General features: G+C 43.9%; 1 protein-coding gene across 1 annotated transcript in view; it reads right to left on the reverse strand.

Moving 5' to 3' along the window:
- Positions 1-26397, reverse strand: part of LAMA1 (laminin subunit alpha 1) — a 3417884-nt gene that overhangs the window by 2806182 nt on the left and 585305 nt on the right. Inside the window, exon 12 of the mRNA XM_044066516.1 lies at positions 10553-10764. Within this exon, the coding sequence (XP_043922451.1) occupies positions 10553-10764 (212 nt within the window). The remainder of the gene's footprint in view (positions 1-10552; positions 10765-26397) is intronic.

A 26397-nucleotide genomic window follows, 5' to 3' on the forward strand; every position in this document is an offset into this window, starting at 1 on the left:
CCTAGGCTTCACTGTTTTGTCCTTGCGCTTTTTGGAAGCGGCCGGAGCATCCGACGGCATTTTATAATTACAACGCTTCCCAAACACTAACCTGGCACAGTCTAACCGTCTCTTAATAGTGCGTTTGTTAAATCTAGCACAAGAGCGGCATCCAACAACGTCGTGCTCAGGCCCTAAACAAGGTATACACAAGGTATGGTAATCCCTATGAGGTATCTGTTTCCCACAAGAAATACAGTTATTCACTTTTTCTGACATCCGGTTAAATACTGAGGCAAGAAAAACCAAAATGTTCCCCAACGGGTACTTAGCCAACTTTGATTCGGTCTGAAACTCCGACTTCAGAAAATTTCAGAACGCCAACCTGCACTCGCAAAACTGCTTCTGCATCGGACCATGCGGCAAAAAAGACTGGGGATATGACGTCGGTCATGCGCATTAGTACCCTGGCGTACTGGCGTCAGTCTAATGCGCCTGACCGACGTCAGCCATATACTTTGGTATTCGGGCCGACTGGACAGCGGACTACCCAATAGTTAGGACTGCAGCAATGTGGAATGAAGAACATCTATATAGCACATACATTTGTCCTGTTCCAGAAAAGGAAGTATGGACTGCACCGTGAACATTCGGAACTTGCAAAGTCGAACTGACTTGTTCTATCTGCTGAGATCCTGGATTGGTCTCCAGTCCCCTGTTTTATCTGGAACCAAAAAGAACCTTCCGAATCCTCTCTGATCACAGGGGACCAAGGGGATCAATCTTTTTTCCAGCAATTTTTGAATCTGAATGACTGCTTGATTCTATTGACTGGGTGGAATGTCTGGGATTTTCTTGTTGGGTTGGGTTGTTGAGAAAAGGGAATTTGGTAATCCCTCAATATTATCTTCTGCACCCACAAATCGGAAGTTATCTTTTGCCAGGCTCTCCAATGCAGGGATAGTTGACCCCCAATTGCCTCCAGATGTAGCAAATGGGCCTCCTTTCAGGAGTGCTGAAAGGGTTTCTCGAAGAAAGATTCCCAGGACCCTTGGTTCTACAGACCTGCCACGATGGCCGCGTCTTCCATTATTGTTCTTCTGTCTGCCTCTGGGGGAAATTCTCCGCATGTGTCTTGGTAGGACCCCCTAAGACTTCCAGAACCACATTTTCCACTGCCTCTCTGACCTTTACGATAAGGTCTCCGAGGAGCTGAAAAACATATGCCCATGGTAGAAAGATTCTTACCTTCCTTCTCACACCTGGATAGCGTATGTTTGACTTTGGCTGCATGAAGTGACGTGCCATCAAATGGTGCATTGACGAACGAAGACTTAAAAGGCTCCACAAAATTGCACAGGCAGATCCAGGCATGCCTCCTCAGAGAGATGCCAGAACCTGACGCTCTACTCGTTCCTTGGGAGCAATGAGCCTCATGAAAGAGTTAGCTACAGAATGTAGGGTGGCTAACTGGAAAGCTACCTTCTCTCTTGCTCCCTCAACTACTGCCCCTTCAAGGGTATCCGACAGCTCCTTGGTCAGAACCTTTGCAACTGGTGAAATGAGAATGGTAATTCAGGAATCACAAGGCAAAGGTTGCTGAAGAAAACACTCACTTCCCGCATCTATCCATTATACTGGAATCCTTATTAGGGGTATGAATAGCTGAACTTTCACCTGAAAGTTCCTTTTTGGACATAAGCCTCCATGACCATGAGATCTACTGCAACCCCTTTCATCCAGAAGGCCTTGTCAGATGGCGCAGTGATTATTTTATTCTGTCTCCAGGGAAGAGGATCGATGGAATACGGGGTCTCCTATGCCCACCAAGAGATCAAACCTATGACCTCATCTATGGGTGAAGTCACCCAAGAGGTAGATGGGCAGGAACCAAAGGCTGCCTGGTACACAGACTCCCCAGTTAAAGGATTACCAGCCACCTCTCTGTTTCAGGATGTCCAGAACCTCCCGAAAGAAAACAGCCTCAGGAGGTGACTGTGGGGATGCTTCTCCCTCATCAAGGTCAGTGTCTTCCATGGCCAAGTCCTCTGTGGAGCCAAATTCTTCCTCTTGCATAGTCTCTTCCTAGAGACCTCCTCAGTGGGGTAGTCTGGGGAGGTATAGGAAGAGAGAGGGTACCCGGATGGGTATCCTGATGGCACAGGCCCCGCTGTCCCTGTGGAACATCCTGGTCAGAAGAACAACACAGGGTACCTTGATGGGATTGAGGATCCGAGAGGGCAGGTGATCTTCAACTACCCAAACATTGATTGGGAAAACTACTCAAGCCCTCATCCAACAGTTCCTAGAATTTATAAACTCAAATGCTATGGAACAACTGGTCACCACTCCCACAAGAGGGGAAAACATATTGGATCTGGTCATCACCAACATGGGGTCTCTATGTTCCACACCAGAGGTATACCCCTCATTGGTAAGATCAGACAATAAACTAATCTCACTGGACATCCATATTCCGTCCCCACCCCTAGCCAAGGAAACCACGGTGAAGAACTTCTCAAAAGCAAACTTCACACTTCTCAAAACCGAGGTGGAATACTTCAAAGCCCCTGGGCCAGTGGAAAATACGGCCCAAAATGCAGAATCCTTTACAAAAGCATTCTATGGACACCTACAGGAATGCATGGAGCATGCTATCCCAAATAAAACCAAGACTCACTACTCCAAAGGCAGGAGACCTGTCTGGTGGACCCTGGCCATAAATAAGCTATACAACAGAAGGAGAAAGCTACTACATGATAGAGAAAAATACCAAAAAGGGAAGGCATCTCTGATCAGTACTAGCAAGAAACTACGATCCCTCATAAAATCATCTAAGGCCAGCTTTGAAAGAAAAATTGCACAAGACACTAAAGATAATCACAAGGCCTTCTTTAGTTATGTCAGAAACCTGGGAGGCAACTCCCAGATATGCTCTGAATTAGTGCAAAATGACAAAAAATACACTGAACCCACAGACATTGCCAACATCCTGGCAGAAAGCTTCAGTGCAAACACCCCCCCCCCCAAAAGAGCAAATGTCTATCCCAACAGAGTGTAGCCTTCCTGAGATCACAGATGCACAGGTGAGAGTTGCCCTCTCCAAAGCAAAAAACACAGCATCAATGGGATCAGACGGTGTCCCTGGCTGCATCTTACATGAGCTCCAAGAAGAACTAAACCCTCAAATAAAGTCACTGTTCAATCTCAGCCTTACTACAAGATATGTACCCAAGGAATGGCGTACAGCAACAGTGGTCCCACAAAGGTAGTGCCACAACAGACCCCGGAAACTATCGCCCTATAAGCCTGACTAGCCTGGCCTGCAAAGCTATGGAGCTATGGAGCGTATCATCATGGAAATCATAAACAAAGACATTGGGAACCTCCAGACACTGGATCCTACCCAATTCGGCTTTGTTAAGGGCAGATCTTGCCTCTTGAACCTGGTCGACTTCTTTGAAACAGTTACCAAAGCCACAGATGAAGGGAAGGTAGTCCACACAGCCTACCTGGACCTCGCAAAAGCCTTCGACACAATACCCCACTCGGGCATCATAAATAAGCTCACCAGCTTAAATATCAACCCCTATGTCACAAGATGGGTTGCAAACTGGCCCAGGGATAGAACCCACATGGTCAGAATAGCAGGTGCCATGTCAGACTCTAAACCAGTTACAAGTGGCATCCCACAAGGCTCAGTCCTGGGACCTCTCTTGTTCGTTATATATTTCTCAGAGGTACAGGCTAACACGGGTGGACTATGGCTGACCAAGTTCGCAGATGACTGCAAACTGATTGCCGTAATCGACCCTCCGGCTGACACAAGCATCCTCCAAAAGGGTCTCACAGAGACGGATAACTGGTGCCAGAGCCATGGACTAAAGCTAAATGCCAAAAAGTGCATAGTCATCCCCTTTGGGAAAAACAAAGTGTCCACAAATTACCACATAGGTGGTAGTCCATTAAGTACGGAAGAAGTAATTAGGGACTTGGGGACCTAAGTAGATAGCAATCTCTCCTTTGACAATCACGTTGCCAAAGTGGTTAGAAAGACCTTTTATATAGCTCACCTTATCATGAAAGGATTCACATCTAGATCAAGAGAGGTCATTATAAGAGGGTTGGGCTTGATTCTTTTGCTTCCACTCAGCTGTCTCTTATAGGTAAACCCATTGTAGGATGCATTCCATGTGGACATTGTTCATTTTGTACTCGTGTCTCAAATACTAGGGAATTTAGTAGCACAAATACCTGTGAGGTCTTTGATATCAAATTTTGGGCCAACTGCAACACTGAGTGGGTCATCTATTTGGTGACCTGCACTTGTTCTGCTTTCTATGTTGGACAGACTTCTAGGGCTTTTCGTCTTAGAATTTGTGAACATTTGAGTGATATTAAGAACAAACGCACTAGTAATGCATTATATAAACATAGTTTAAAACATGCATCAGCCTCTTTCAAATTTGTTACTATTGACTGTATTAAGGGAAGATGCAAAGATAAACATTATTGGCATGAAATACTTTGCTCCAAGGAGAGAAAATGGATTATTAAACTTGGAGCTTTGTTTCCACCTGGTCTTAATGACCAATTATGATTGAAGCTTGTTGATTGGTTCTTATGCAAGGTTCTACTATATAAATGGATTTGTCTGTTACTTTGGATTTTTTTACTATTTGTATTTCACTGAAGAAGGCTCTGTGGAGCCGAAACCGGTTTGATTGTTTTTCTTATATCAGATTCATAGGGGGATTTGTCCTTCCTATGGCAATAAATATTTTTGTATTTGGTACTTGCCAACACTTGCTGGCTTAGTTGTTTTTTTGGCTCAAACAGATGCCCTATGCAGTTCGGCTAAAGAAACTCCAGCTCTACTCAGTTGCGTACCGCCTACTCAGAGGCGATCTGTGTCCGACGTATAAAGCCATGTCCAACCCAGAATTAATGGACATGCTTCATCTCAGGAAATCCAAATCCCTTAGAGCTACATGCTCCAGGGACTTGAACCTCAGCACAGAAATAAATAGGACATGCTGGAGGGACAGATTCATATCCCAGAGGCTCCCCTCACTCTGGAACAAAATCCCAATCCATGTTAGGCAGAGCCCTTCACTGACCCTCTTCAAGAGAAATCTTGAGTGGATGGGAGATCGTAAGTTTACCCTTGGAATCTCTTCTGTGTCCCTGCTTGACAGAGGTACAGTAAACTAACCTTAAAATGGCTACCTTCTGTGACCTACTATACAGAGGCACAGTCAACTAATCTAAAAGGGTGGCGAAAGCCAAACACACTCTGGCTAGGCTTATAAATGCCCTAGGGCAGATAGCCTAGTATCAACCTATGAACCTGCAGTAGAAACTATAGCCCTCTCCAGAGCCCCAAAGGCTGACTGCTCCTGAATGGAGGAGGAGTCCAGCTCCAACACACTATGCTTTCGTGACGTAGTCCCCTCCAGTGCAGAAGACAGCTCGCCAGGAGTAGAAGCCAGAGCCAAGCTCACCTGTGCCAAAGCCCTGAGGTGCACTGACTGATCTGAAGACCTGGAAGTTGAGCGCACTCAAGGTTTGTGAGGTTTACTGTGGCACTGGGAACTCTCCTGCTTTGAAAAGTCCAAAGAGCTCCAAAAAAAGTCTGATCTGAGGAAGAAAACATCTTCGGATCAGAGCTGAAAGGCACTGGGCATATCAGATCCGACAACTCTGAAACTTGCCCTAAAGTCAGAGGAGGAGAAAGAGGAGGAGTAAATGGTTCTGGACAGATGCGGAACTGCATGGGTCAAGGTCGAGGGGGACTTACTGATGCCCTATTCCCACAAATTATTCTGCAACATCCGTTCCACTTCTTCTTCAGTAAGGCTCCTGGATGAATAGGGAAAAGGACACTGATTGGGATTGTGATCTACTTAAGAATGGAGACGGTACCCTCGATGAAACAGGATCGAATGTCGGGGAGTACCGAGTTCTGGGAAGTGTCAATATTGGCTTAAATGGACTGTTTGTTGGATCTGACATCAACGGATCCAATCTAGCCTTACTCTACAGAATCAGAGCCAACCAAGCAGTGCTCGGTGCAGAAGGCTCAGACCGAGTCGCAGACTCCACAGACTTGGGCGATTTTCACGTTCAGTTTTCAGCTCCGAAGTGGCTGTCGGAGCCCAAGGAAGACCTCTTCCTTCCTCTGTGGCTAGATTTAGAGGAAAGTGAAAAAGCAGGGCTCGAATGAGCAAATTTAGTTTTGGTAGAAGATTCAGATTTAGACTGACTGCTACAAATAGCCTCCTCAAAAGCAGATGGCAGCATGCCCCAAAAAACAAGCTTATTTCTTCTCTCAGCCAAAGCTTGGTGGTTGCAAAAATGGCAGATCATACAATTAATCTTCTTGTAAATGAAGGGGCCCGAGACAATAAATGCACAGAAAGTGCAGGTGACTAAAAGGAATCTTGCTGAAACGTACTTGCCATTGTTTCTATGAGAGTTCACACAGCACCACCACTGCCCCACAGTAATTTAAAAACACAGTGAAGTACGAAAGCCATGTTGAGTACTGGAAAATAGTTTGTGATTGAGGAGGAAGGACATGAGTTGTTTATGAATGCACCTTTCTAAAATTTTTGATAGTGAGGATAGTATGGCAATAGGGTGGTAGTTGGTCAGTTCTGTAGAATTGTCACCTTTGTGGACTGGAATAACGTGGGAAACTTTCCAGATATCTAGGACTACGTTTTCAGCTAGTGACTTGTTAATGAGGATGGATATAGGATAGGCTATGGCTTCTGTGGCTATGCTAAGAAAATCAGCTGGGAGTTTGTCTGCAACTAGTGTAGAGGGTTTGAGTTTAGTAGATTTTTTATTGTGGCAGTGGGGACAGGTTTGAAGAAGGGGTTGTAACTATACTTTTGCACTTCGAAGAGGGTGTTGGAGACAGAAAAACTGATTATTTTGATTAGCCACATGGTTAGGATGGATTCAGTAAAGAATTTTTGAAATGGGCAGCAATATGAAATTTTCAGAGGTGCCGGATGTCTTAGGGGAGGGCGTGTTTGCTGTGCCGGGTGTGAATATATTAATAGCTGTCCAAAATTTTTGAAGGTTGTTCTTATGCTTGTTTTGGATATCTTGGTAGTACTGAATTTTGTCCAACTTGATTTTTTTAACTTTATTTCTCAGTTCCCTGTAGGTTTCTTTTAGATCTTGTGTTCTAAGTTTTAGCCACTTGGACCAGGCTTTGTCTCTGGTTCTGATTAATAATCTAGTTTCTTTGCTAAGCCATGGGGCAATATTAGATTTGACATGGATATTTCTGGGTGGTGCACGTGCATGCAATATACTTAAGAAGGTTGAGCTGAAGTACTCTACGGCTGCATTCAAGTTAACAGCTTTTAGTGGTTCAAAGTTGCAGTTTTTCTGGGCAGATATCAAGTGTTCAGGGTTACAGTTTTTTATTGTAATTAGCCAGAAGGTAGCAGTTTGAGCGGGATTGATGCATTTCCTTAGTAAGTATGTTGGCTGGTGATCACTTAGGGCATCAGGTAGGGATCCTGCATCATGTGAGAGGTTAGGTTTATTTGTTAGTATCTAATCAAGTGTAGAGAATCTACTGCAAAGTTTGTTGATTCTAGTAGGTACTTGCATGGTTTGAATAAATCCATATAAACTAATGAAGTTAGATAAGTTATGAGAAATGCAGGTTTGCCAATCTATGTTATTATCTCCCATAATGACAGTTTCCTGTGGAAGGGTGTTAGAAGTCCACTGCAGTAGGTTGTTTACTGTAGGGATATTATCACCAGGAGGGATGTAGATACCACTGATATTAACATGCTTTTGAGGATAGATATTTAATTTGGCTGCTAAGAGTTCCGCGTTGTTAAAGATGGGAACACTTAGATGTTCTGCCTTCTAAAATAAGTGTTTTTAAACAAAATTGCTACAGCACTCCCTTTTCTGTCTTTATGGTCTTTACGTACGATATTATAACCTGGGGCTAGTATCTCATTATTACTGATGTCTCTGTTAATACGATAATGCTTTACGTACGATATTATAACCTGGGGCTAGTATCTCATTATTACTGATGTCTCTGTTAATACGATAATGCTTTACGTACGATATTATAACCTGGGGCTAGTATCTCATTATTACTGATGTCTCTGTTAATACGATAATACTTTACGTACGATATTATAACCTGGGGCTAGTATCTCATTATTACTGATGTCTCTGTTAATACAATAATGCTTTACGTACGATATTATAACCTGGGGCTAGTATCTCATTATTACTGATGTCTCTGTTAATACGATAATGCTTTACGTACGATATTATAACCTGGGGCTAGTATCTCATTATTACTGATGTCTCTGTTAATACGATAATGCTTTACGTACGATATTATAACCTGGGGCTAGTATCTCATTATTACTGATGTCTCTGTTAATACGATAATGCTTTACGTATGATATTATAACCTGGGGCTAGTATCTCATTATTACTGATGTCTCTGTTAATACAATAATGCTTTACGTACGATATTATAACCTGGGGCTAGTATCTCATTATTACTGATGTCTCTGTTAATACGATAATGCTTTACGTACGATATTATAACCTGGGGCTAGTATCTCATTATTACTGATGTCTCTGTTAATACGATAATGCTTTACGTACGATATTATAACCTGGGGCTAGTATCTCATTGTTACTGATGTCTCTGTTAATACAATAATGGCTGGTGAGGAATGGGCTAGACGGGCAGGTAGTTCAGTTATCTTCTTTCAAAGGCTTCTAATTTTGATACTTACTAGTAGTAGGTCTTGTGATTTTTTTGGGGAGAAGAAAGGTGTTGGGGGGAGGTTATTAAGTGATGCGGATGGTTGTGGACCTGGGTTGGGGCGAATGTCACCACTAAGAGTCAGTTGTGAGGCATTGTGAATGATGATTTTTATAAAGCGGGTGAAGTTTCTATTATACTAGGTAGAGACTAGGGGAGCCCTGGGTAGATGTAGAAATCTAAATGGGGAGTATTGTATAACTGGTATAGTAAAGACAGCAGCAGATATTGGGAAGAAGTGAGTTTTCATGTTATGGGGATGGCAGAGTGTAGCTCCTTCATTATTTACAGGTTGGATTAGTTTGACTTGGTAGAAGGTAAGAAGGACTATTATAGTTAGGCACTAGAAGTATAGTATGTTTAGCTGCAGCATAGCGGGATAGTGAAGAGGTTGCTGAGGATGCTTCAGCACTGCTGCTGCGAAGAAGGGTGGCTGTGGTGGTTTTTGCTGCAGTTTAAGTGGATTTGCTATATTGTTATAAATGGATTTCATAGAGGGGTGTGGCTCGGGTGATTTGGCACCTGTTGCAGGGGGTGGGTTCCCACTAGGTATAAATGTAATTGATTCAGGGCTGGGTGGGAAAGGGGGTAGGGCTATAGAATGTGTGAGGGGCCTGTAGGAGCTATGCCCCTCACACTTCTTGCTATTTAAAACATCCCAAATCCTCATGTGGGAGCTTCCTGATACTTAACAAATCCCCAATTCCTTATGTGGGAGCTGTACCCCTCACTCTTCCTGCTATTTAACAAATCCCCAACTCCTCATGTGGGGGCTGTGCCCCTCACACTTCCTGCTATTTAATAAATCCCAAATCCTCACGTAGGAGCTTCCTGCTACTTAACAAATCTCCAATTTATTATGTGGCAGTTGTAGCACTCACTCTTCCTGCTATTTAACAAATCCCCAACTCCTCATGTGGGGGCTGTGCCCCTCACACTTCCTGCTATTTAACAAATCCTCAGGTCCTCATGTGGGGACTGTGCCTCACACACTTCCTGCTATTTAACAAATCCCCAACTCCTCATGAGGGAGCTGTGCCCCTCACACTTCCTGCTATTTAACAAATCTCCAGTTCCTCGTGTGGGAGCTGTACCCCCACTCTTCCTGCTATTTAACAAATCTTCAACTCCTCATGTGGGAGCTGTGCCCCTCACATTTCCTGCTATTTAACAAATCCCAAACTTCTCATGTGGGAGCTGTGCCTCTCACACTTCCTGCTATTTAACAAATCCTCAACTCATTGTGTGGGAGCTGTGTCCCTCACACTTCCTGCTATTTAACAAGTCCCCCAACTCTTCTTGTGGGAGTTGTCCCCCTCACACCTACTATTTATTATAAGCTCTGCTGAGGTTGCCATTCTTTCTTTAGTAATTTCAGAACGGTAAACCTGCATTTCAAAACACTGTGCCTGTATCTGTCAGAGTTGAGCACTAGGTATAAGAAAAAAGCACCCATTCCTAAATAAAGAGGAAACATAAGAATGCTTAAAATACATGTCAAATGGGTTAGTGATTAGGACAACAATGTTAGGGTGGAGTAACCATACAAAACACTCACCTAATGGAAACTAAAACATAATATTAACTTCAAAGTCAAGCCACTGCACATTTACATGTTATTCACAATAAATAATTCATCTTACTTGTAGAACTTGGGCACTAAGATCACAGTTTAGTTACAAAAGGAAGTTTTGCTGAAAAAGCATACTAAAATCAGTAAAAAAAGCAGAAACTGCTTACCGTGACAATTTTTTGCTGCAACAGCATCACCATAGTAACCATCTGCACAAATTTCACAGTGTTGACCTGCAGTGTTATGGATACATTTTAAGCATATTCCAGTAACTGGATCACAATGGCCTGGTTCTAGTGGGTCGACATTTCCGTTGCAGTCACAAGGGTTACATGCTCCGCCAGGCACTAGTGGATTTCCATAATAACCATTTGCACACCTACAACATGCAGAGTTGTTTCAAAACAGCATATTAGTAACTATTTGTGTATTTCCAAAACATATTCAAACATCACTTTATTACAATATCAACATTAAATTATAACACTTACCTTTTTACTTACATGTTAACTGCTGACAAAGAAGGAAATGACAGGCATGTTTTTAACAAGTGACATGTTCAAGAGAGCCTCCTGTAGTGGACTAACAGATGAGTTTGGATTTTCTCATTCTCCAGCACCTGTACATTTAATGTCATCAGGTATCAGGTGTGCAAGGGTATACCTGGCACTATAGTTTGCAATTTTACCACATGTAATTTGTTCAAGTACACATGTATGGCACAGCCAGACAAGGATATTAAGTTATAAACCTGACATATAAACTTAATTCTCCATTCATACGGAAGGAAGAAGTGCCTGGCAAAAACAGGGAGAAGGTGAGGGTAATAAGTACCTACTGTAGAGCACACTCTCAAATATGAACTGATACTCTAAGTACACATATTACATTCTACTTTGTGAGACCCTCTACAGTAAGAAACAGCTGGGGAAAATTCTAAACAGTATCAAAAATAACCTCCCAGAGAAGCAGGGGCCAAAAAGACTAAAAGGGAAAGTGCCGAACCTCAAGCATCAAGGTGCCAAAGGAGGATACAATCCTGGAATAACAGCAAATACACAGTAAATATATGAGTGTGTAATTATATGCCCATACCACAAGTCTCTAATGGACACATTCTAGAAGAAGACACTCAAGAAGCAGCAATTCTCCAAGTTGTCTTTGACAGTGCTGCCCAAGGGATTAACAGACACCCAACCTCAAAATATACACAAGTTACAAATCAGTAAGGATGAGGTCTGCTAAGGTACAGCCAACCCCCTCCCACAAACACTTACTTGGAGCAAAGCTGATGAACAGATGATCCACCTTCCCGAAATCATGTACTCTTTTCAGGTAAAATCTGAGCAAGAAGCAAATATAAAGGCTTAAAGGGGTCTCTCCCACTGGACTCAAACTAGTGAAAAAAGGAAGGTAAACAGCCTGGTTTGCAGAAAACAAAGAAAAGGTATGAAAAAAACTTCCTTCTTCAAGAACATGTTCTATGACTCCTTTGTAAACAACAATCTGTCACTGGTTCAGGAACCCCAATGGGACAAAACAGCATTTTTAGAAAAGTCTTGGTGTGAGAGAACTAAAAGAGCTCTGAGGTGTGGGTGCATGATACCAAAACCTGAACCCATCTGTCCTTAACAGTGGGTCTCCATGTCAAGGCAGACTCAAAGAACCAGCTGTGTAAAACTCCCTGAAGTTTGCCTACTGCAAGAGGAATTAGAGGGTATAAAATCATCTGATGTCTGGAGGCCTGGAGACCTTTCTATGGCTCCACAAAGGACAGAGCCTCTTGAAGTGCTGGGCATATTGAAGACATCTTTCACAGTGATCAATATCTACTTCCACTTCTGGATACATTCAATAATATCCTAAGAAGTCTTCCCATAAAAAAAAAAAAAAAGAAAGAAAATTCACATGGAATGGGTCATACAGATTGGTGCACCTCAGCTCCTCTTTAAAATACAGCCCGGGCCACCCCACCAAGCAAAAGCTATTACAAATAGTGTTAGTCTAGTCACAGCATCTGCTTCTGTATGATTTTCTAGTAGGTGGCTTTCTTGCCTCAGTCAGTACCTGATTCACATCCTAAACAGGTGCACAAAATGTATTAATACCCTACCATCCAGGCAGTCAGTTGTAGATGTTTGGGATCGAGACTATCAGACACCTCTTGTTCTTGTGTGAGCAAATTTAGTCTATGAGGAAGGTTGTGGTACTTACCCCTAGCCAATGCCAAAAGAAGGGAGAACTGTTACTACCTAGGCCAAAAGTAGTCACCTCAATGATCTTGGAGGGATTCCCTTAGAAGTTCCCTGGACATCAGAAGAAAGGCATACAGAAACATCCCTGTCCAAGGGAAAGAAAAGGCAGCTGTCTTCCAGGCCTTCCTGTTTGGAGTCCAGGAACAGAATTTTGCTAATTGATTGCTTAAACAGGAGGTATAAAGGTATGCCTAAGGAATTCCCCACAGATGAACCAAATTGTGGAAGTCCCCCTTATCTATTTTCCATTCATGAGGGTCTAACTTTGTCCTGCTCAGTTTGTCTGCGACATAATCTTGCTCTGACAGAATGCGGGATGCCCATCGAGTGAGACTGTGCTGTAAACCTATAACCCATGCTAACATGACTAGTCTGCATGGATGGTAAGATCTGGTTCCCCTTGTTTGCTTATGTACCACGTCACTGTGGTATTGTCTGCAACTACTTGAAGAGGTCCTGGGGACCACAGATGATTCAGGGAGTTGACAGCCATAATAGTAGCAAGCATCTCCCTTTATGTTTATTGGTCTACCTTTCTTGTCTTAGAGGCCTTGTGCTTGTACCCTCCTTCATATTGCTCCCCAAGCAAAATCCGAGGCATCTGTTGTGAATGACTGCTTTGGAGCAACAGAGTAGAAGGGGAGACCTAGATTCAGGGATATCTGATGTCTCCACCAAGTGTCTTCTCTTATAACAAATCCCAGAATTGGAATTTGAAAATAATAAGGGATACAGATGCTGGGACCAAAGAGACTTTAGATACCACTGTATCTTCCTCATGTGAAGTCTTCCAAACAGTATCATGAGAATCACAGATACCATGAGATCCAGAATCCTAAGGTGTTCCCACACAGTGACAAAGTCCGACTGGAAAACACCTGCAATAGAACTAAATGTGGATCTGTTTTTCCATGTGAAAGAAAAAGTACAGTTTTGTACCTACCATAAATGTAGATGTTCGAAGATCCACATTGCTGCAGTCCTAACACTTGGGTAGTCCGCTGTCCCAGTCGGCCCGAATACCAAAGTATAAGGCTGACGTCGGTCAAGATTAGTCTGACGTCAGGACGTCAGGGTACAAATGCGCATGACCGACGTCATATCCTCAGTCTTTTCTTGCCCCAGATGTCAGAAGACCCTAACAAGATAAGGCCAAAACCAAAAACACCAAACACTCCTGTACCAAATATATGTACAATATATAAAAATTTACAAAGTACAACCCCACCCACACAACCACCCCTAAACACAGAGGGAAGGAGGGAGCAGCAATGTGGATCTTCGAACATCTACATTTATGGTAGGTACAAAACTGTACTATGTTCTTCATCCCACATTGCTGCAGTCCTAACACTTGGGTAGAATCCCAAAGCAGAGGTAAGGGAGGCTGGGAAATCATAAAGCAGCAGGAGCTGTCAACATGCCCTGCAAAATAGCCGCAAAACCAGCCCTAGATTTAGAGTAGAGAGGAAGGTGGTAATGCTTAGAGAAAGTATGCATTGAACTCCAAGTAGCTGCCTCCAAAATATCCTTAGTTGCCACCCCCCTTAGAAATGCTGTTGAAGTGGCAGTAGCCCTAGTGGAATGAGGCCTAATCCCAGCTGGAATCTCCTTGCCATGATGGGAATAACAAAATGCAATGCAAAACCCAAACCACTTAGAAATAGTTTGTTTTGACACAGGCTTGCCCTGAGAACTCAAAGCAAAAGAAACAAACAACTGCTGAGACTGCCTAAAATCCTTAGTCCTGCTTAAATAATAGCGCAACTGCCTGTGTACATCTAAAGTGTGCAAAATCTTTTCCCCTTTATTTTGGGGATCTGCATAAAAGTAGGCAAATGAATAGTTTGGTTTAAAGCCACACTAGAAACCACCTTAGGCATAAAGGAAGGATTAGTACGTAATGATACCCTATCCTTATGGAAAATCAAAAAGGCTCAACCGCCATAAGGGCCTGCAATTCAGAAACCCTTCTTGCAGAAGTAATGGCCAACAAAAAGCAGTCTTCCATGACAAGTATTTCAATTCAGCAGTAGCAGGCTCAAAAGGTTGTAGAGTAAGTTTCTCCAACACAAAACTGAGATCCCAAGCAGGAGTAGGAGCTCTACGTGGGGGTCTTATATTCTTTGCCCCTCTAAGAAATTGCTTGAACAAAGGATGAGAAAACAATGGTGGGTCACAATCATAGTGAGCTGAAATTGCTGCAGCATGAATCTTAATGGAAGAGAAAGACAAATCTTTGTCCAATAACTCAGTAAGATATTGAAGAGCCACACTCAAATTAGGCTCAGAAACCTCCAAATCCTTTGCTGCACTCCAAAATAAAAATCTCTTCCATTTTTCTGCGTACACTTTCCTTGTACTAGGTCTTCTGGCTTCCATAATCACATTCAAAACTTGTTGAGGAAGTTGAGACCTGCTGTGGTTCAAAACAGAATATGCCAGGCTGTTAGATGAAGAGAGTGAAGCTTGACATTGAGTAGATGACCGTCCCTCTGAGACAATAGGTGTGGAATCAAAGGTAAAGGCCATGGAGGCTTCCTTACCAGACTCCTCAGTAATGGGTACCAGTGTTGCCGAGGCCAATCTGGAGCTATTAAAATCATCCTTGGCTTGTCTTGTCTGACCTTTAGGAGTACCTTTGGGAGGAGAGGCAGAGGTGGAAAGGCATACACATGAAGATTTTTCCAACTGAAAGAAAGAGCATCCACTTTCCAAGCTGTGTGATGAAACCTTTTGCAAAACTTTGGCAGCTGGTGGTTTAGTGGAGAAGCGAACAGATCTATGTCTGGAGTTCCCCATGACACTGTCAATTTCAAATACATGAAGATCCAGTTTCCACTCGTGGGGATCCATGATTTGCCTGCTTAACACATCTGCTAAGGAGTTCTGTGCTCCCGGCAGAAACCTTGCCTGAAGATTTAGTTGCAAGCTGAGCAGTCTCCCACAAAATCATTGCTTGCCTGCATAGAGGATAAGAATGTGTTCCCCTTGTTTGTTGATGTACCACATGACAGTTGTGTTGTCTGTTAGAATCAACACCTGCCCTGGAAGAAGTAACTCCTTGAAAGCCATTAATGCAAACTGGACTGCTAACATCTCCTTCATGTTGATATGTAGATGCTGTAGTCTGGCAGGCCACTTGTCTTGTATCCACTTTCCATTCAGATGAGCTCCCAAGCTATGTCTGAGGCATCTGTCATTAGAATCTGACTCGCCTCTGGCCGGGTCACAGAGACTCCTTGTTTAGGTGACATTCCTGAGCCCACCACAAAAATTCCTTCAATGCAAGGTATTATTTGAATGACAGTGTCCAAATCCTGGCAGTGCTGTGTCCATACATTTTTGAGATACCATTGCAGCTTCCTCATATGCAGTTTGGCATTGGGAAGCACCAGAATACAAGATGCCATGAACCCTAAGGCTTGAAGGACTGTCCTTGCAGTCAGCCCGGACTGAAGAGATAGTTGATGGAAGTAAAGGGAAAGATTCTTTTGTTTGTCTTAAAAAGGCCATCTGGTTGCTGTATTCAGTCTCACACCCAGAAAGCACATGTCTTGAGAGGGTACTAGACTGGACTTTATTTCGTTCACAGAATACCCCAGGCATCTTAGCACTGCTATCACATATTCCAAATGCTGAAAAAGGTCTTCCTTTTCTTGAGCCAGAATCAGGCAGTCGTCCAAGTAAGGATAGACTTGTATTCCTTTTAGCCTGAAGTAAGCTATCACTGGAGCCAGAACTTTTGTGAATACTCTGGGCACAGTAGATAAGCCAAAGGGCAATGCAGAGAACTGATAATGGGAATTCCCAGCTTGAAAACGCAGATACTTCCTGCAACTTAGCCTGATAGGCACATGAAGGTAAGCCTCCTTGAGATCTAAAGTTACCATCCAGTGATCTTTGCCCAGCAGAGGTAAAAGCTGTTGTAACGTCAACATTTTGAACTTGGGAATGTCCAGATAAGTGTTGAGGATAGATAAATCCAAAATTGGTCTCCATGTGTTCCCCTTTTTTGGTACTAGGAACAGGCGAGAATAAAATCCTAGGCCCCTTTCTGGCACAGGAACCGGCTGAATGGCCCCTATTTGGAGTAACAGAGAAATTTGCTTGTGGGCCTCTTTTCTTTGTAGAGGAGGAATGTCTGGCATGCCTTTGAAAGGAGGCAAGGTATGGAAATAAAACCTGTAACCATGGTGAATGATATCCAATACCCATCTGTCTTGGGTAATTAAACTCCAATTTTCTTTGAAAGCCAGCCTTCCAAAGGTGCTGCCAGACGAGAAGGCTCTGGCAGCTGAAAAGGCAGGTCATTGGGTCTGCTTACGAAAGGACTGACCCCTGCCCTCACCAGAAGACTGAGCAGGTGAACTCCTGTTCTAGGCCTAAAAGAACCTTGAGCTCTGCCCCTACCACGTCTAGACCTACCCCTAGACTGGGAATCATAAGAAGGATATGTCCACCCCTTAGTAGGCCAATTTCTACTAAACTGAGGCTGAACTTGCAAAATCTTTAACAGTCTGCATAGACTTAGCCTTGTCCTCCATTTTCTTTAAAACTGCTTCCACAGGCGAACCAAACAACACATCAGACTGTAACGGAGCATCCAAAATCCTTGTCTTAACATGCTCAGCTAAATTCTGATCCCTCAGCCAGGCGTGCAAGAACAGAACCAGTGGCAGCCACCAAGAGGCCTGTACAGCATCAAAACCACATTGCAAGGAATGCTTACCCACCTGTTCAGAAACATGTACTAAATCCTGCAACTCTTTACACTCAATACCTTCCGCCAGAGCATCCACCTTAGACTTCAATTGAGAAAGGAGATAATTTTGGTATTTTAACATGTGGAACTGACAATTCAAAGCCCTCATGGCTAAAGTGGAAGAAGTATAAACCTTCTTTCTCCATCTATCCAAAGCCCTTGCCTCTTTATCAGGAGGAACAGGATTTTTAACAACAGAAGCCTTAACACCTTTAGGCCCCTGAGAAACAGTTTCTGGGTCTGCCCTCGGACTCTTAAAAAGATACTTATGAGCTTCAGGCACCCTATAATACCTATCTGGTTTAACTGGGGCAGGAGGCAAAGAATCAGGGTTCAGGGAAGCCTCTGCAAAATCATCTTCCACCACATCCAGAACAGGAGGTATAGCTAAAGGCCTATGCTGGGGTAGAAACAAAATTCCCTAAGCCTCTTCCTGGAATCAGAGAAATCTTGACCTTCCCATTTAAAATGCTCCCTCATGGAATGAAGAGTTTCTGAAAAGAAAAATCCTCAGGAGGAGAAGTCAAGGAGTAGAATCATCTACATCAGAATCAGAATAAGGAGGATACTCCTGTAAGTCTTCAGCCGAAGACTCAGAAGCCTCGAACACTGCTCAAAACTCTCAAGCTCAGGTTCCACCCTAGGCCTCTTATCAGGTGGGGCATAGAACCTCTAATCATAGTAATCAAATCTTCTGCCATTTTAAGCATATGTTTCTTAGGCAGAGACCCTGAAGAACTAGGAGAGACACCCACTGAAGTTAAACCTGGCCTGCCTCAAGAAGCCTTGGAAACAGAAGGGGAGGGCCTAACCACCTTAGGAAGGGAGGGAGAACAGCTACCTGAGAAGCCCCTTCAGCCTGGCCTACCTCCTGAGAGGACACATCCTGTAACAGTAAAGTCTCTCCCTGAGACTCCAAAGAAACTTCTGGCAGAACCTCCGGCTCCACCGAGCCTTCTAAAGAACCGACGTCCGGGACAGACGGTTCTTCCAACCTAGGCTTTGCTGCTTTGTCCTTGCGTTTTTAGCCGGAGCAACCGACGGCATTTTATAATTACAACGCTTCCCAAAAACTAACCTGGCACAGTCTAATCTTCTCTTTATAGTGCGTTTGTTAAATCTAGCACAAGAGCGACATCCAACAACGTCGTGCTCAGGCCCTAAGCAAGGTATACACAAGGTATGGTAATCCCTATGAGGTATCTGTTTCCCACAAGAAATACAGTTATTCACTTTTTCTGACATCCGGTTAAATACTGAGGCAAGAAAACCAAAATATTCCAAACGGGTACTTAGCCAACTTTGATTTGGTCTGAAACTCCAACTTCAGAAAATTTCAGAACGCCAACCTGCACTCGCAATACTGCTTCTGCATCGGACCATGCGGCAAAAAAGACTGAGGATATGACGTCGGTCATGCGCATTTGTACCCTGACGCCCTGACGTCAGACTAATGCGCCTTGACCGACGTCAGCCTTATACTTTGGTATTAGGGCCGACTGGGACAGCGGACTACCCAAGTGTTAGGACTGCAGCAATGTGGGATGAAGAACATCCTCTTTGTACTAAGGGGTCTAGCTGACACCACAGAAACACAATCTTGTGAGATGGAGTCAAAAAGGATTATTAATGTTCTCTTGGAATCCCAGCCTGTGGAGATATCTCACTCAAGTGACAAATTCCTAACACTTTGACAAAGACTGCAAATATAAGCAAGTCATTTAAATATGGAAAAATTATGATAACCTGTAGCCTGAAATGGGCTATGAAACAGGTTTGACACTTTAACACTACTGGAGCAATGGATAGCCCAAATTGTAAGGCAGAGAAATTCCAGTTTTGTACACTTACCATAAATGTAGATGTTCGAGTGCATTCACTGTTGCAGTCATCACATTTGGGTTATCTGCTTGCAGTAGCCCTCAGTCAGCCTGATTATCAAAGTCTTGGGTCCTGGGTCGGTTGCTGTCTCATCTTTCATGACGTCAGGTAGTCAGGGGTATAAAGCATGCAGCCGATGCCATTACATCAGTTTTTCTTGCCCCAGATGTCAGGTGCCCCCCCAATGGGAAGCAATTAAATATATATATATACAAGGTTATACATCCAACCAAAAAGCTTTTAAGCATAGTAAAGGAGAATAGAGATATAGCCAAAAGATGTCAGGGGGCTGGAGGGAGGGTAACCAGGACTGCAACAGTGAATACACTCGAACATCTACATTTATGGTAAGTGTACACAACTGTACTATGTTCTTCGTGTTTCACTGATGCAGTCATCACATTTGAGTAGATTCCAAAAGCTAAGTATGGGAGGAGAAATTTAGATAGCATTAGGGCCAGCTATGAGGCCCTGCAAGACTGCAGTGGCAAAACCAGCTCTGGATTTAAAGAAAATTGGCAAATGGTAATGCTTGGTGAAAGTATGTACAGAACTCCACGTAACAGCTTCTAGGATGTCCCTGGTAAGGACACCTCTGAGAAAGGCTGTAGAGGTAGATGCAGCCCTGGTAGAGTGAGGTCTGATCCCCTGTGGGATAGGTTTTCCATGGTGCTTATAGCAGAAATGAATGCAATGGCCTATTTATTTAGAGATGGTTTGCTTTGAAATGGCCTTCCCCTCTGCCCCTGCAGCAAATGCCACCAGCAGCTGTTCAGATTTCCTGAGAAGTTTTGTCCTGTCCAAGTAAAATCTAAGTTGTCTGTGCACATCTAAGGAGTGCAGTATCCATTCCCCGTTGTTCTGTGGATTAGAAAAGAAGGTTGGCAAATGAATGGACTAATTAAGAGCCACACTGGATACTACCTTGGGCATGACAGCGTGATTGGTCCTGAGGGACACCCTGTCTGCATGAAAGATGATGAAAGGCTCCACTGCCATAAGGGCCTGTAATTCAGACACCCTTCTTGCTGAAGTGATTGCTAAAAGGAAGGCTGTTTTCCAATAAAGGAATTTTAACTCTGCACTTGCAGCTGGCTCAAAAGGAGGTAGAGTGAGTTTTTCCAATACAAAGTTAAGGTCCCAGGCTGGAGCTGGGGCTCTCCTGGGTGGTCTTAAGTTTTTGGTCCCTTTGAGGAACTGCTTGAGCAGTGGGTGAGAGAAGAGGGGTGGTTCTGTGTTGTAATGAGCTGAAATGGACGAGGCATGAATTTTGATGGAGGAAAAAGAAAGGCCCTTGTGAAGCATCTCAGTTAAGTATTGAAGAATCTGAGGTAAATTGGGCGCTGCTGTGCCCTTCCCTTGATTTTGGTTCCAGGAACAGAATCTTTTCCATTTTTCAGCATAAGATCTTCTAGTACTAGGCCTCCTTGCCTTCAGAATGACATCTAACACTTGTTTATTGAGGGATGATAACGGAGAGAGCCAGGCTGCCAGGTTCAGGATTTGAAGCTGAGGGTGCAGAATCTGGTCCTCCTGCAGGGATAGCAGGGTAGGGGTCTGAGGCAGATGCCATGGTGCCAGCAGTGACACACTGCGCAAGTGGGAGTACCAGTGTTGGCGTGGCCAATCTGGTGCAATCAGTATCATCCTTGTTTTTTTCCTGTTTGATCTTTAGTAGTACCTTGGAGAGGAGAAGCAGAGGAGGAAAGGCATAAACTGATAGATTTTTCCAGCTGAAGGACAGGGCATTCACTTTCCAAGCTTGTTTCTGGGGAGTCCTTGTGCAGAATTTGTCCATATGGTAGTTCTGGGGTGAGGCAAACAGGTCTATATCTGGGCTCCCCCATTTCTTTATCAACATGCTGAATGTCTTTGGTTCCAGTTTCCACTCATGTGGGTACATGAGATTTCTGCTTAGTTCGTCTGCCAGTGTATTTAGCTTTCCTGGCAGGAATTGAGCCTTTAGGTGCACTTGGTAGCTCAAGGCTGTGTTCCACAGAGCCATGGCTAGTCTGCAGAGGGGGTATGAGTGGGATCCCCCCTGCTTGTTTATGTACCACATAACAGTAGTGTTGTCTGTCTTTACCATTAATTGTCCTGGCAGAATGTGGTCCTTGAAGGCTGTCAGAGCATTCTGTACAGCCACCATTTCTTTTTGATTGATATGCAGGTGCATTTGACTTGGATTCCACTTGCCCTGAATGCACTTCCCTGCCAAGTGAGCCCCCCATGCATAGTCTGATGCATCTGTGGTTAGGGCTTGGGGGGGGCAGGAGGTAGAGTGAATGGCAGTCCCTTGTTTTGGTGGCAGACATCTGCCCACCAAAGGAACTCTAACTGTAGGCAAGGTATGACAGGAATCATTGCTTCTAGATCCTGAGAATGTTGACACCATAGGCTTTTTAGATACCACTGTAGTTTCCTCGTTAGCAGTCTTGCATATGGAATTAGTAGAATGCAGGAGGCCATGAACTCCCAAGGCTTGCACTATTTGTCTTGCAGATAGCAGGGTTTTTGTGGCCATTAGTTTGAAGTAAGCTGTCAAATGAACTTGCTTCTCTGGCGTGAGGAAAGCCATCTGGGAAGTTGTGTTCAAGCTTGCTCCCAGGAATATAACTTGTTAACAGGGTACAAGATGTGATTTCTTTTCGTTTATGGTGTACCCCAGACAAGTTAGCACCTTTTGTACAAATGCCAGATGATTCAAAAGTATGTCCTGGCTTTCTGCCTGAATTAGACAATCGTCCAGGTATGGGTATATTTGAATATTTCTTTGCCTGCAAAATGCAATGACTGGAGCTAGGCACTTTGTGAATATCTTGGGCGCAGTACATAAGCCAAAGGGCAGTGCAGAGAACTGATAGTGCATGTAGTCTGCTTTGAAGCCTAGGTATTTTCTGCAAGATTCCCTGATTGGGATGTGCAGGTAGGCTTCCTTTAATCCAGTGTTGCCAACCAGGCATCCTTGCCTAGCATAGGAAGCAACTGTAAGAGTTAACATCTTGAATTTTGGGATCACCAAAAATGTGTTTAGGATACAGAGATCCAGGATAGGACGCCATGTGTTGTCTTTTCTAGGCACTAGGAAAAGTCTTGAGTAGAAACCTTGTCCCCTTTCCTCTTCTGGGACAGTTTGAATAGCCCTTATACTTAAGGGAGAGAGTACTTGCTTTTGAGCCTCTGCCCACTGATTTGGGGGTAGATCTGGCCAACCGTTTGGGGTTGGTAAAGTGTGGAAGTGGAATCTGTATCCTTGGGTAACTATATTTAAAATCCATTTGTCCTGGGTAATGAGTTCCCAATTTTTTGCCTGCAGCGCAATCTTTCCCCCTAAAGAGGCAGTCCGTTAAGAAGGGCTTGGAAGTTTTAAAGTTAAAGTCATTGAGACAGTTTACCATGGGGGGGGTCTTACTACTCCCTGATTTGGAAGTGGAAGCCCCCCCACTGCTTAGTCCAGTGCGTACCTTGGAAGTGAAGCCTGGGTGGTCTGCTGGTTCTGGGTTTGGACTGAGAAGGCCTGGAAGAGTCAGGAAAGGACCAATTCTTAGAGGGCCAATGCCTACTAAATCTTGGAGGCTGTACTTGCAGGAAATCATTAACAGTTTGCATAGATTTTGCTTTTTCTTCCAACTTTTTAAGTACTTCTTCTGCTTTGTTGCCAAACAGGTGGTCCTGGTTTAAGGGAGCATCCAGCAATTTAGCTTTAACATGATCTGGCAAAGATTGCTCCTTAAGCCAAACATGCCTTCTAAGTACAGACCCAGTGACAGCAGCCCTGCAAGATGCCTCTAGTGAATCAAAACCACATTGCAAAGTATGTTTTCCAACTTGTTCAGCAGAATGCATTAAATCCTTTAAATCCTTATTTTCAGCACAGTCAGGAATCAACATAATTTTCTGTTTAAGCAATCCAATAATATGCTGCTGATATTTTACCATATGAAACTGGCAGTTTAAGACCCTAATGGGAAGTGCATACCTTCTTACCCCATCTATCCAGCGCCCTGGAATCTCTATCAGAGGGGGTAGGATTTTTGGCAGTAGTAGCCTTAATGCTCTTGGGTCCCTGTGAAATGGTCTCATGATTCGCAGTAGGATTTTGTGAGAGTCAGGAACCCTGTAATATCTATCTGGTTTTCTGGGAGCAGGAGGTAAGAAGTCAGGAGTCAAGCTAGATTACGAAAAGGCATCAATAATGTCCAGTACAGGGGGGATAGCTAAAGGTCTGTGTTGGGGCAGGAGTAAAAAATCCCTAAGCCTCGTTTTAGAATCAGAGTAATCCTGGCTTTCCCAGCGAAAATGCTCCCTAAGAGTATGCAAGGTTTCACCAAAAGAGAAATCCTCAGAAGGGGAAGCAGAGGGAAGAGTCTCCTCTGCATCAGAATCCTCATAAGTAGATAAGGGTAAATCCTGGTCATCAGAAGAAACAGAAATTTTAGAATCCTGATCAGAAGTATCATAAGCAAATTCAGTCCTAGGTCTCTTAGAGGGGGAAGGTTGGCTTCCCCTGATTAAAGTAATAAGGTCTTCATAGGTTCATAGGTAGGTACTAGGCTAATGGCCCTAGGGCCTATATAAGCCTAGCCAAAAAGGTACCCTGGCTTTCGCCACCCAAGATCTCTTCTAAACATGTAAATCACCTCTGGATTCCTTCTTTTCCATAAAAACTGCATAGCCGTCATTGTTGCCCATTAAACCTGAAAAATTACCGCAGACTGGTCCTGCCATCCATGGTCACTACCCTGACCTTGCTAGCCAAGTGCAGTGTTGCATCTGACACCAAAATGCTGCACAAGACTGGTTTAGCATCAAACCCTACTTCATTCCTTTGGTTACCATCTTTTGTAGATGAAATCCTCCCCAAACCAACATCCATGCTTCTATTTAATCAGATGCTATCATGTCTTGTCAAGTGGTCCCCTATTTTATTAGACATGCCCAGGGATTCACGATGCTTTATTTTCCATGTAGGAACAGTGTAACCTCTCCTGCATGGGAAATGGTGGCCTCGCGATCCAGGTACATGCTGTTTTAATGTGCACGAGTGGCCCTACACTGTTCCAACATGGAAAGACATGCCGTATGCTAATCAGCTCATTTGCTGGTGAAAACCATGCAAATGAGCTGGTTTAGCGGATCCAGCAAAGCGGCATGTCTCCGTGCTGGAACAGTGTAACTTGCAGAAATGTATTCGGTTACTAACCGAATACATTTCTGCAATCTAAACAACAGAGGCATGTCGGTGCTTCAGAAAACATGTATGACTGAGGTTATACATGCCAATGGCTAAATTTATGGCCATTGGCATGCAAAACCATTTAATAAAAAAAAAAAAAAAAACATTTCTGTTGGCTGAACTCGGCCATTGAGGGCAGGGGAACTGGTACGCTAGCGGGAGGGGGGAGAATATGTAGAAATGGGGGGGGGGCATATTCACAACTTTCTGCATTTTGCCATTATAGTCAATGACATGCAGAAAGTAAACATCGCAAGGCTCGTGCTCAGTGCAGTAATTAGGGCTGGAGGCAGTGGAGTATGTTAATGAGGGGACATACACTGAATCACAACTTAGTCAAGAAATTTTCTAAGTGTCAGACTGCACCTAACCGTGTAGGTGCTCTAACATTATAATGTAGGCAGGAGGAGCAAGGAACATAAAAAGGGGGTATGTCATGCTTGGTATAAGCACACTGGATGTCTGTTGGCTGGTTTCATCTTAGCTAAGCAAGGGGGCGTGTCTGAGGTGGTTTACTCTAAGTCAGTGAAATGAGGAGCATGTTTGCACCCAAGAGAGGGCCATTTCTTGATGTTTACACAACACACAAGCACAAAGAGGCAGGAAATAGCAAAAGGCAAAGGAAGTAGCAGAACAAGGGAAACGCTGTACATATCGGCGATATGGGAGTCTGCAACCCACAATGGGCCAATGAAAGCACTCAACAATACAGCAGGCAGGGGGCTGCACAGCTGACAATGGGAGGACATGTAAAAAAATAAATAAAATAAGGGGCAAGAACATACAATAAAGGAGAAATGAAGCAGAAATCACTATTATGGGATACTTGCAACTCAGAATGGGCCATGCAAATATAATACAGCTGGCAGGTGGCCACACAGCTGTAAATGGGAGGAGATGCAAGTAAAAATTAATTACAAAAACGGCAACAGCAGGATAAAGGCAATCATGCACAAATTACCACTAATGCCTCTAACACTCACAGTGGCCAAAGCAAAGCCATGAGTAATACAGCTGGCAGCTGGAATGTATCATAGTCAGCCAATCATACAGGCAGCATCAGCAGCACAACAGTATAAAGTATGGAAACCCCTTACAGTCTGGTTTTCCCCATAAACTCTGCATCACTAGTGTATACATGCAGGGGAATGTTAACTTGGAAAATGTTAGGGACTGCCATTGCTTTGATTCATCAGTATGTGCTAGAGGCTGACAGCGGAGAGGAGGATAATGCTGCCAACTGCCCCAGACCATGGAGAAGAAGAGTGTACGGACCCAAGGTATCCTACCACGGGCTACATAATCTGGAGATACAGCCATTCTTATTTGTTTTTTAGGCATAGAGGCCTGACCATGCGGTCTGGGCATCGGCTTTCTAGGCATGGATCGAATTTTAGGCCTTGAAGAAGAAGATGGCGTTGGTTTAATATGCAAGTCAGTAGGCCTGAATACACCCTCAGAAGCCAGTGCCTGCACAGCGGCTCCGGACCCATCCAAGGTAGAGACATCCGCAGGTTCCACAGTTGGAAGCATCTCGCAGCATACCGGACTCTGAATGGGTCACAGTAGAGGCCTGTGAATTTGAAGTACCGGGTATCAGAGTCTGGGAAAGAGCCTCACTGAGTACCGGCGAACTGGCGTCTTGCTTAGGAGAAGCGTCGTTGGCAGCTTTGGACCTAGGTGGCCTGTCTCTGTCTTTATCTTTGTGTTTTTTCGGAATGTCGGTAGTCCGGTGGCTTACCCGAAGCCATATCTGGGTAATTGAACTGAGTACCAAAATATTTAGAAGTGTAAATATACCGACGACGAATAGTTCATTGTTTAAATAAGGCACAAAACCGACAGCGAGGTACATCGCGGTCAGGGCCTAGGCAA

Source organism: Protopterus annectens, chromosome 3.part1 (genome assembly GCF_019279795.1).
Source record: "Protopterus annectens isolate FY-2018-M chromosome 3.part1, PAN1.0, whole genome shotgun sequence".
Classification (NCBI taxonomy): Eukaryota; Metazoa; Chordata; order Ceratodontiformes; family Protopteridae; genus Protopterus; species Protopterus annectens.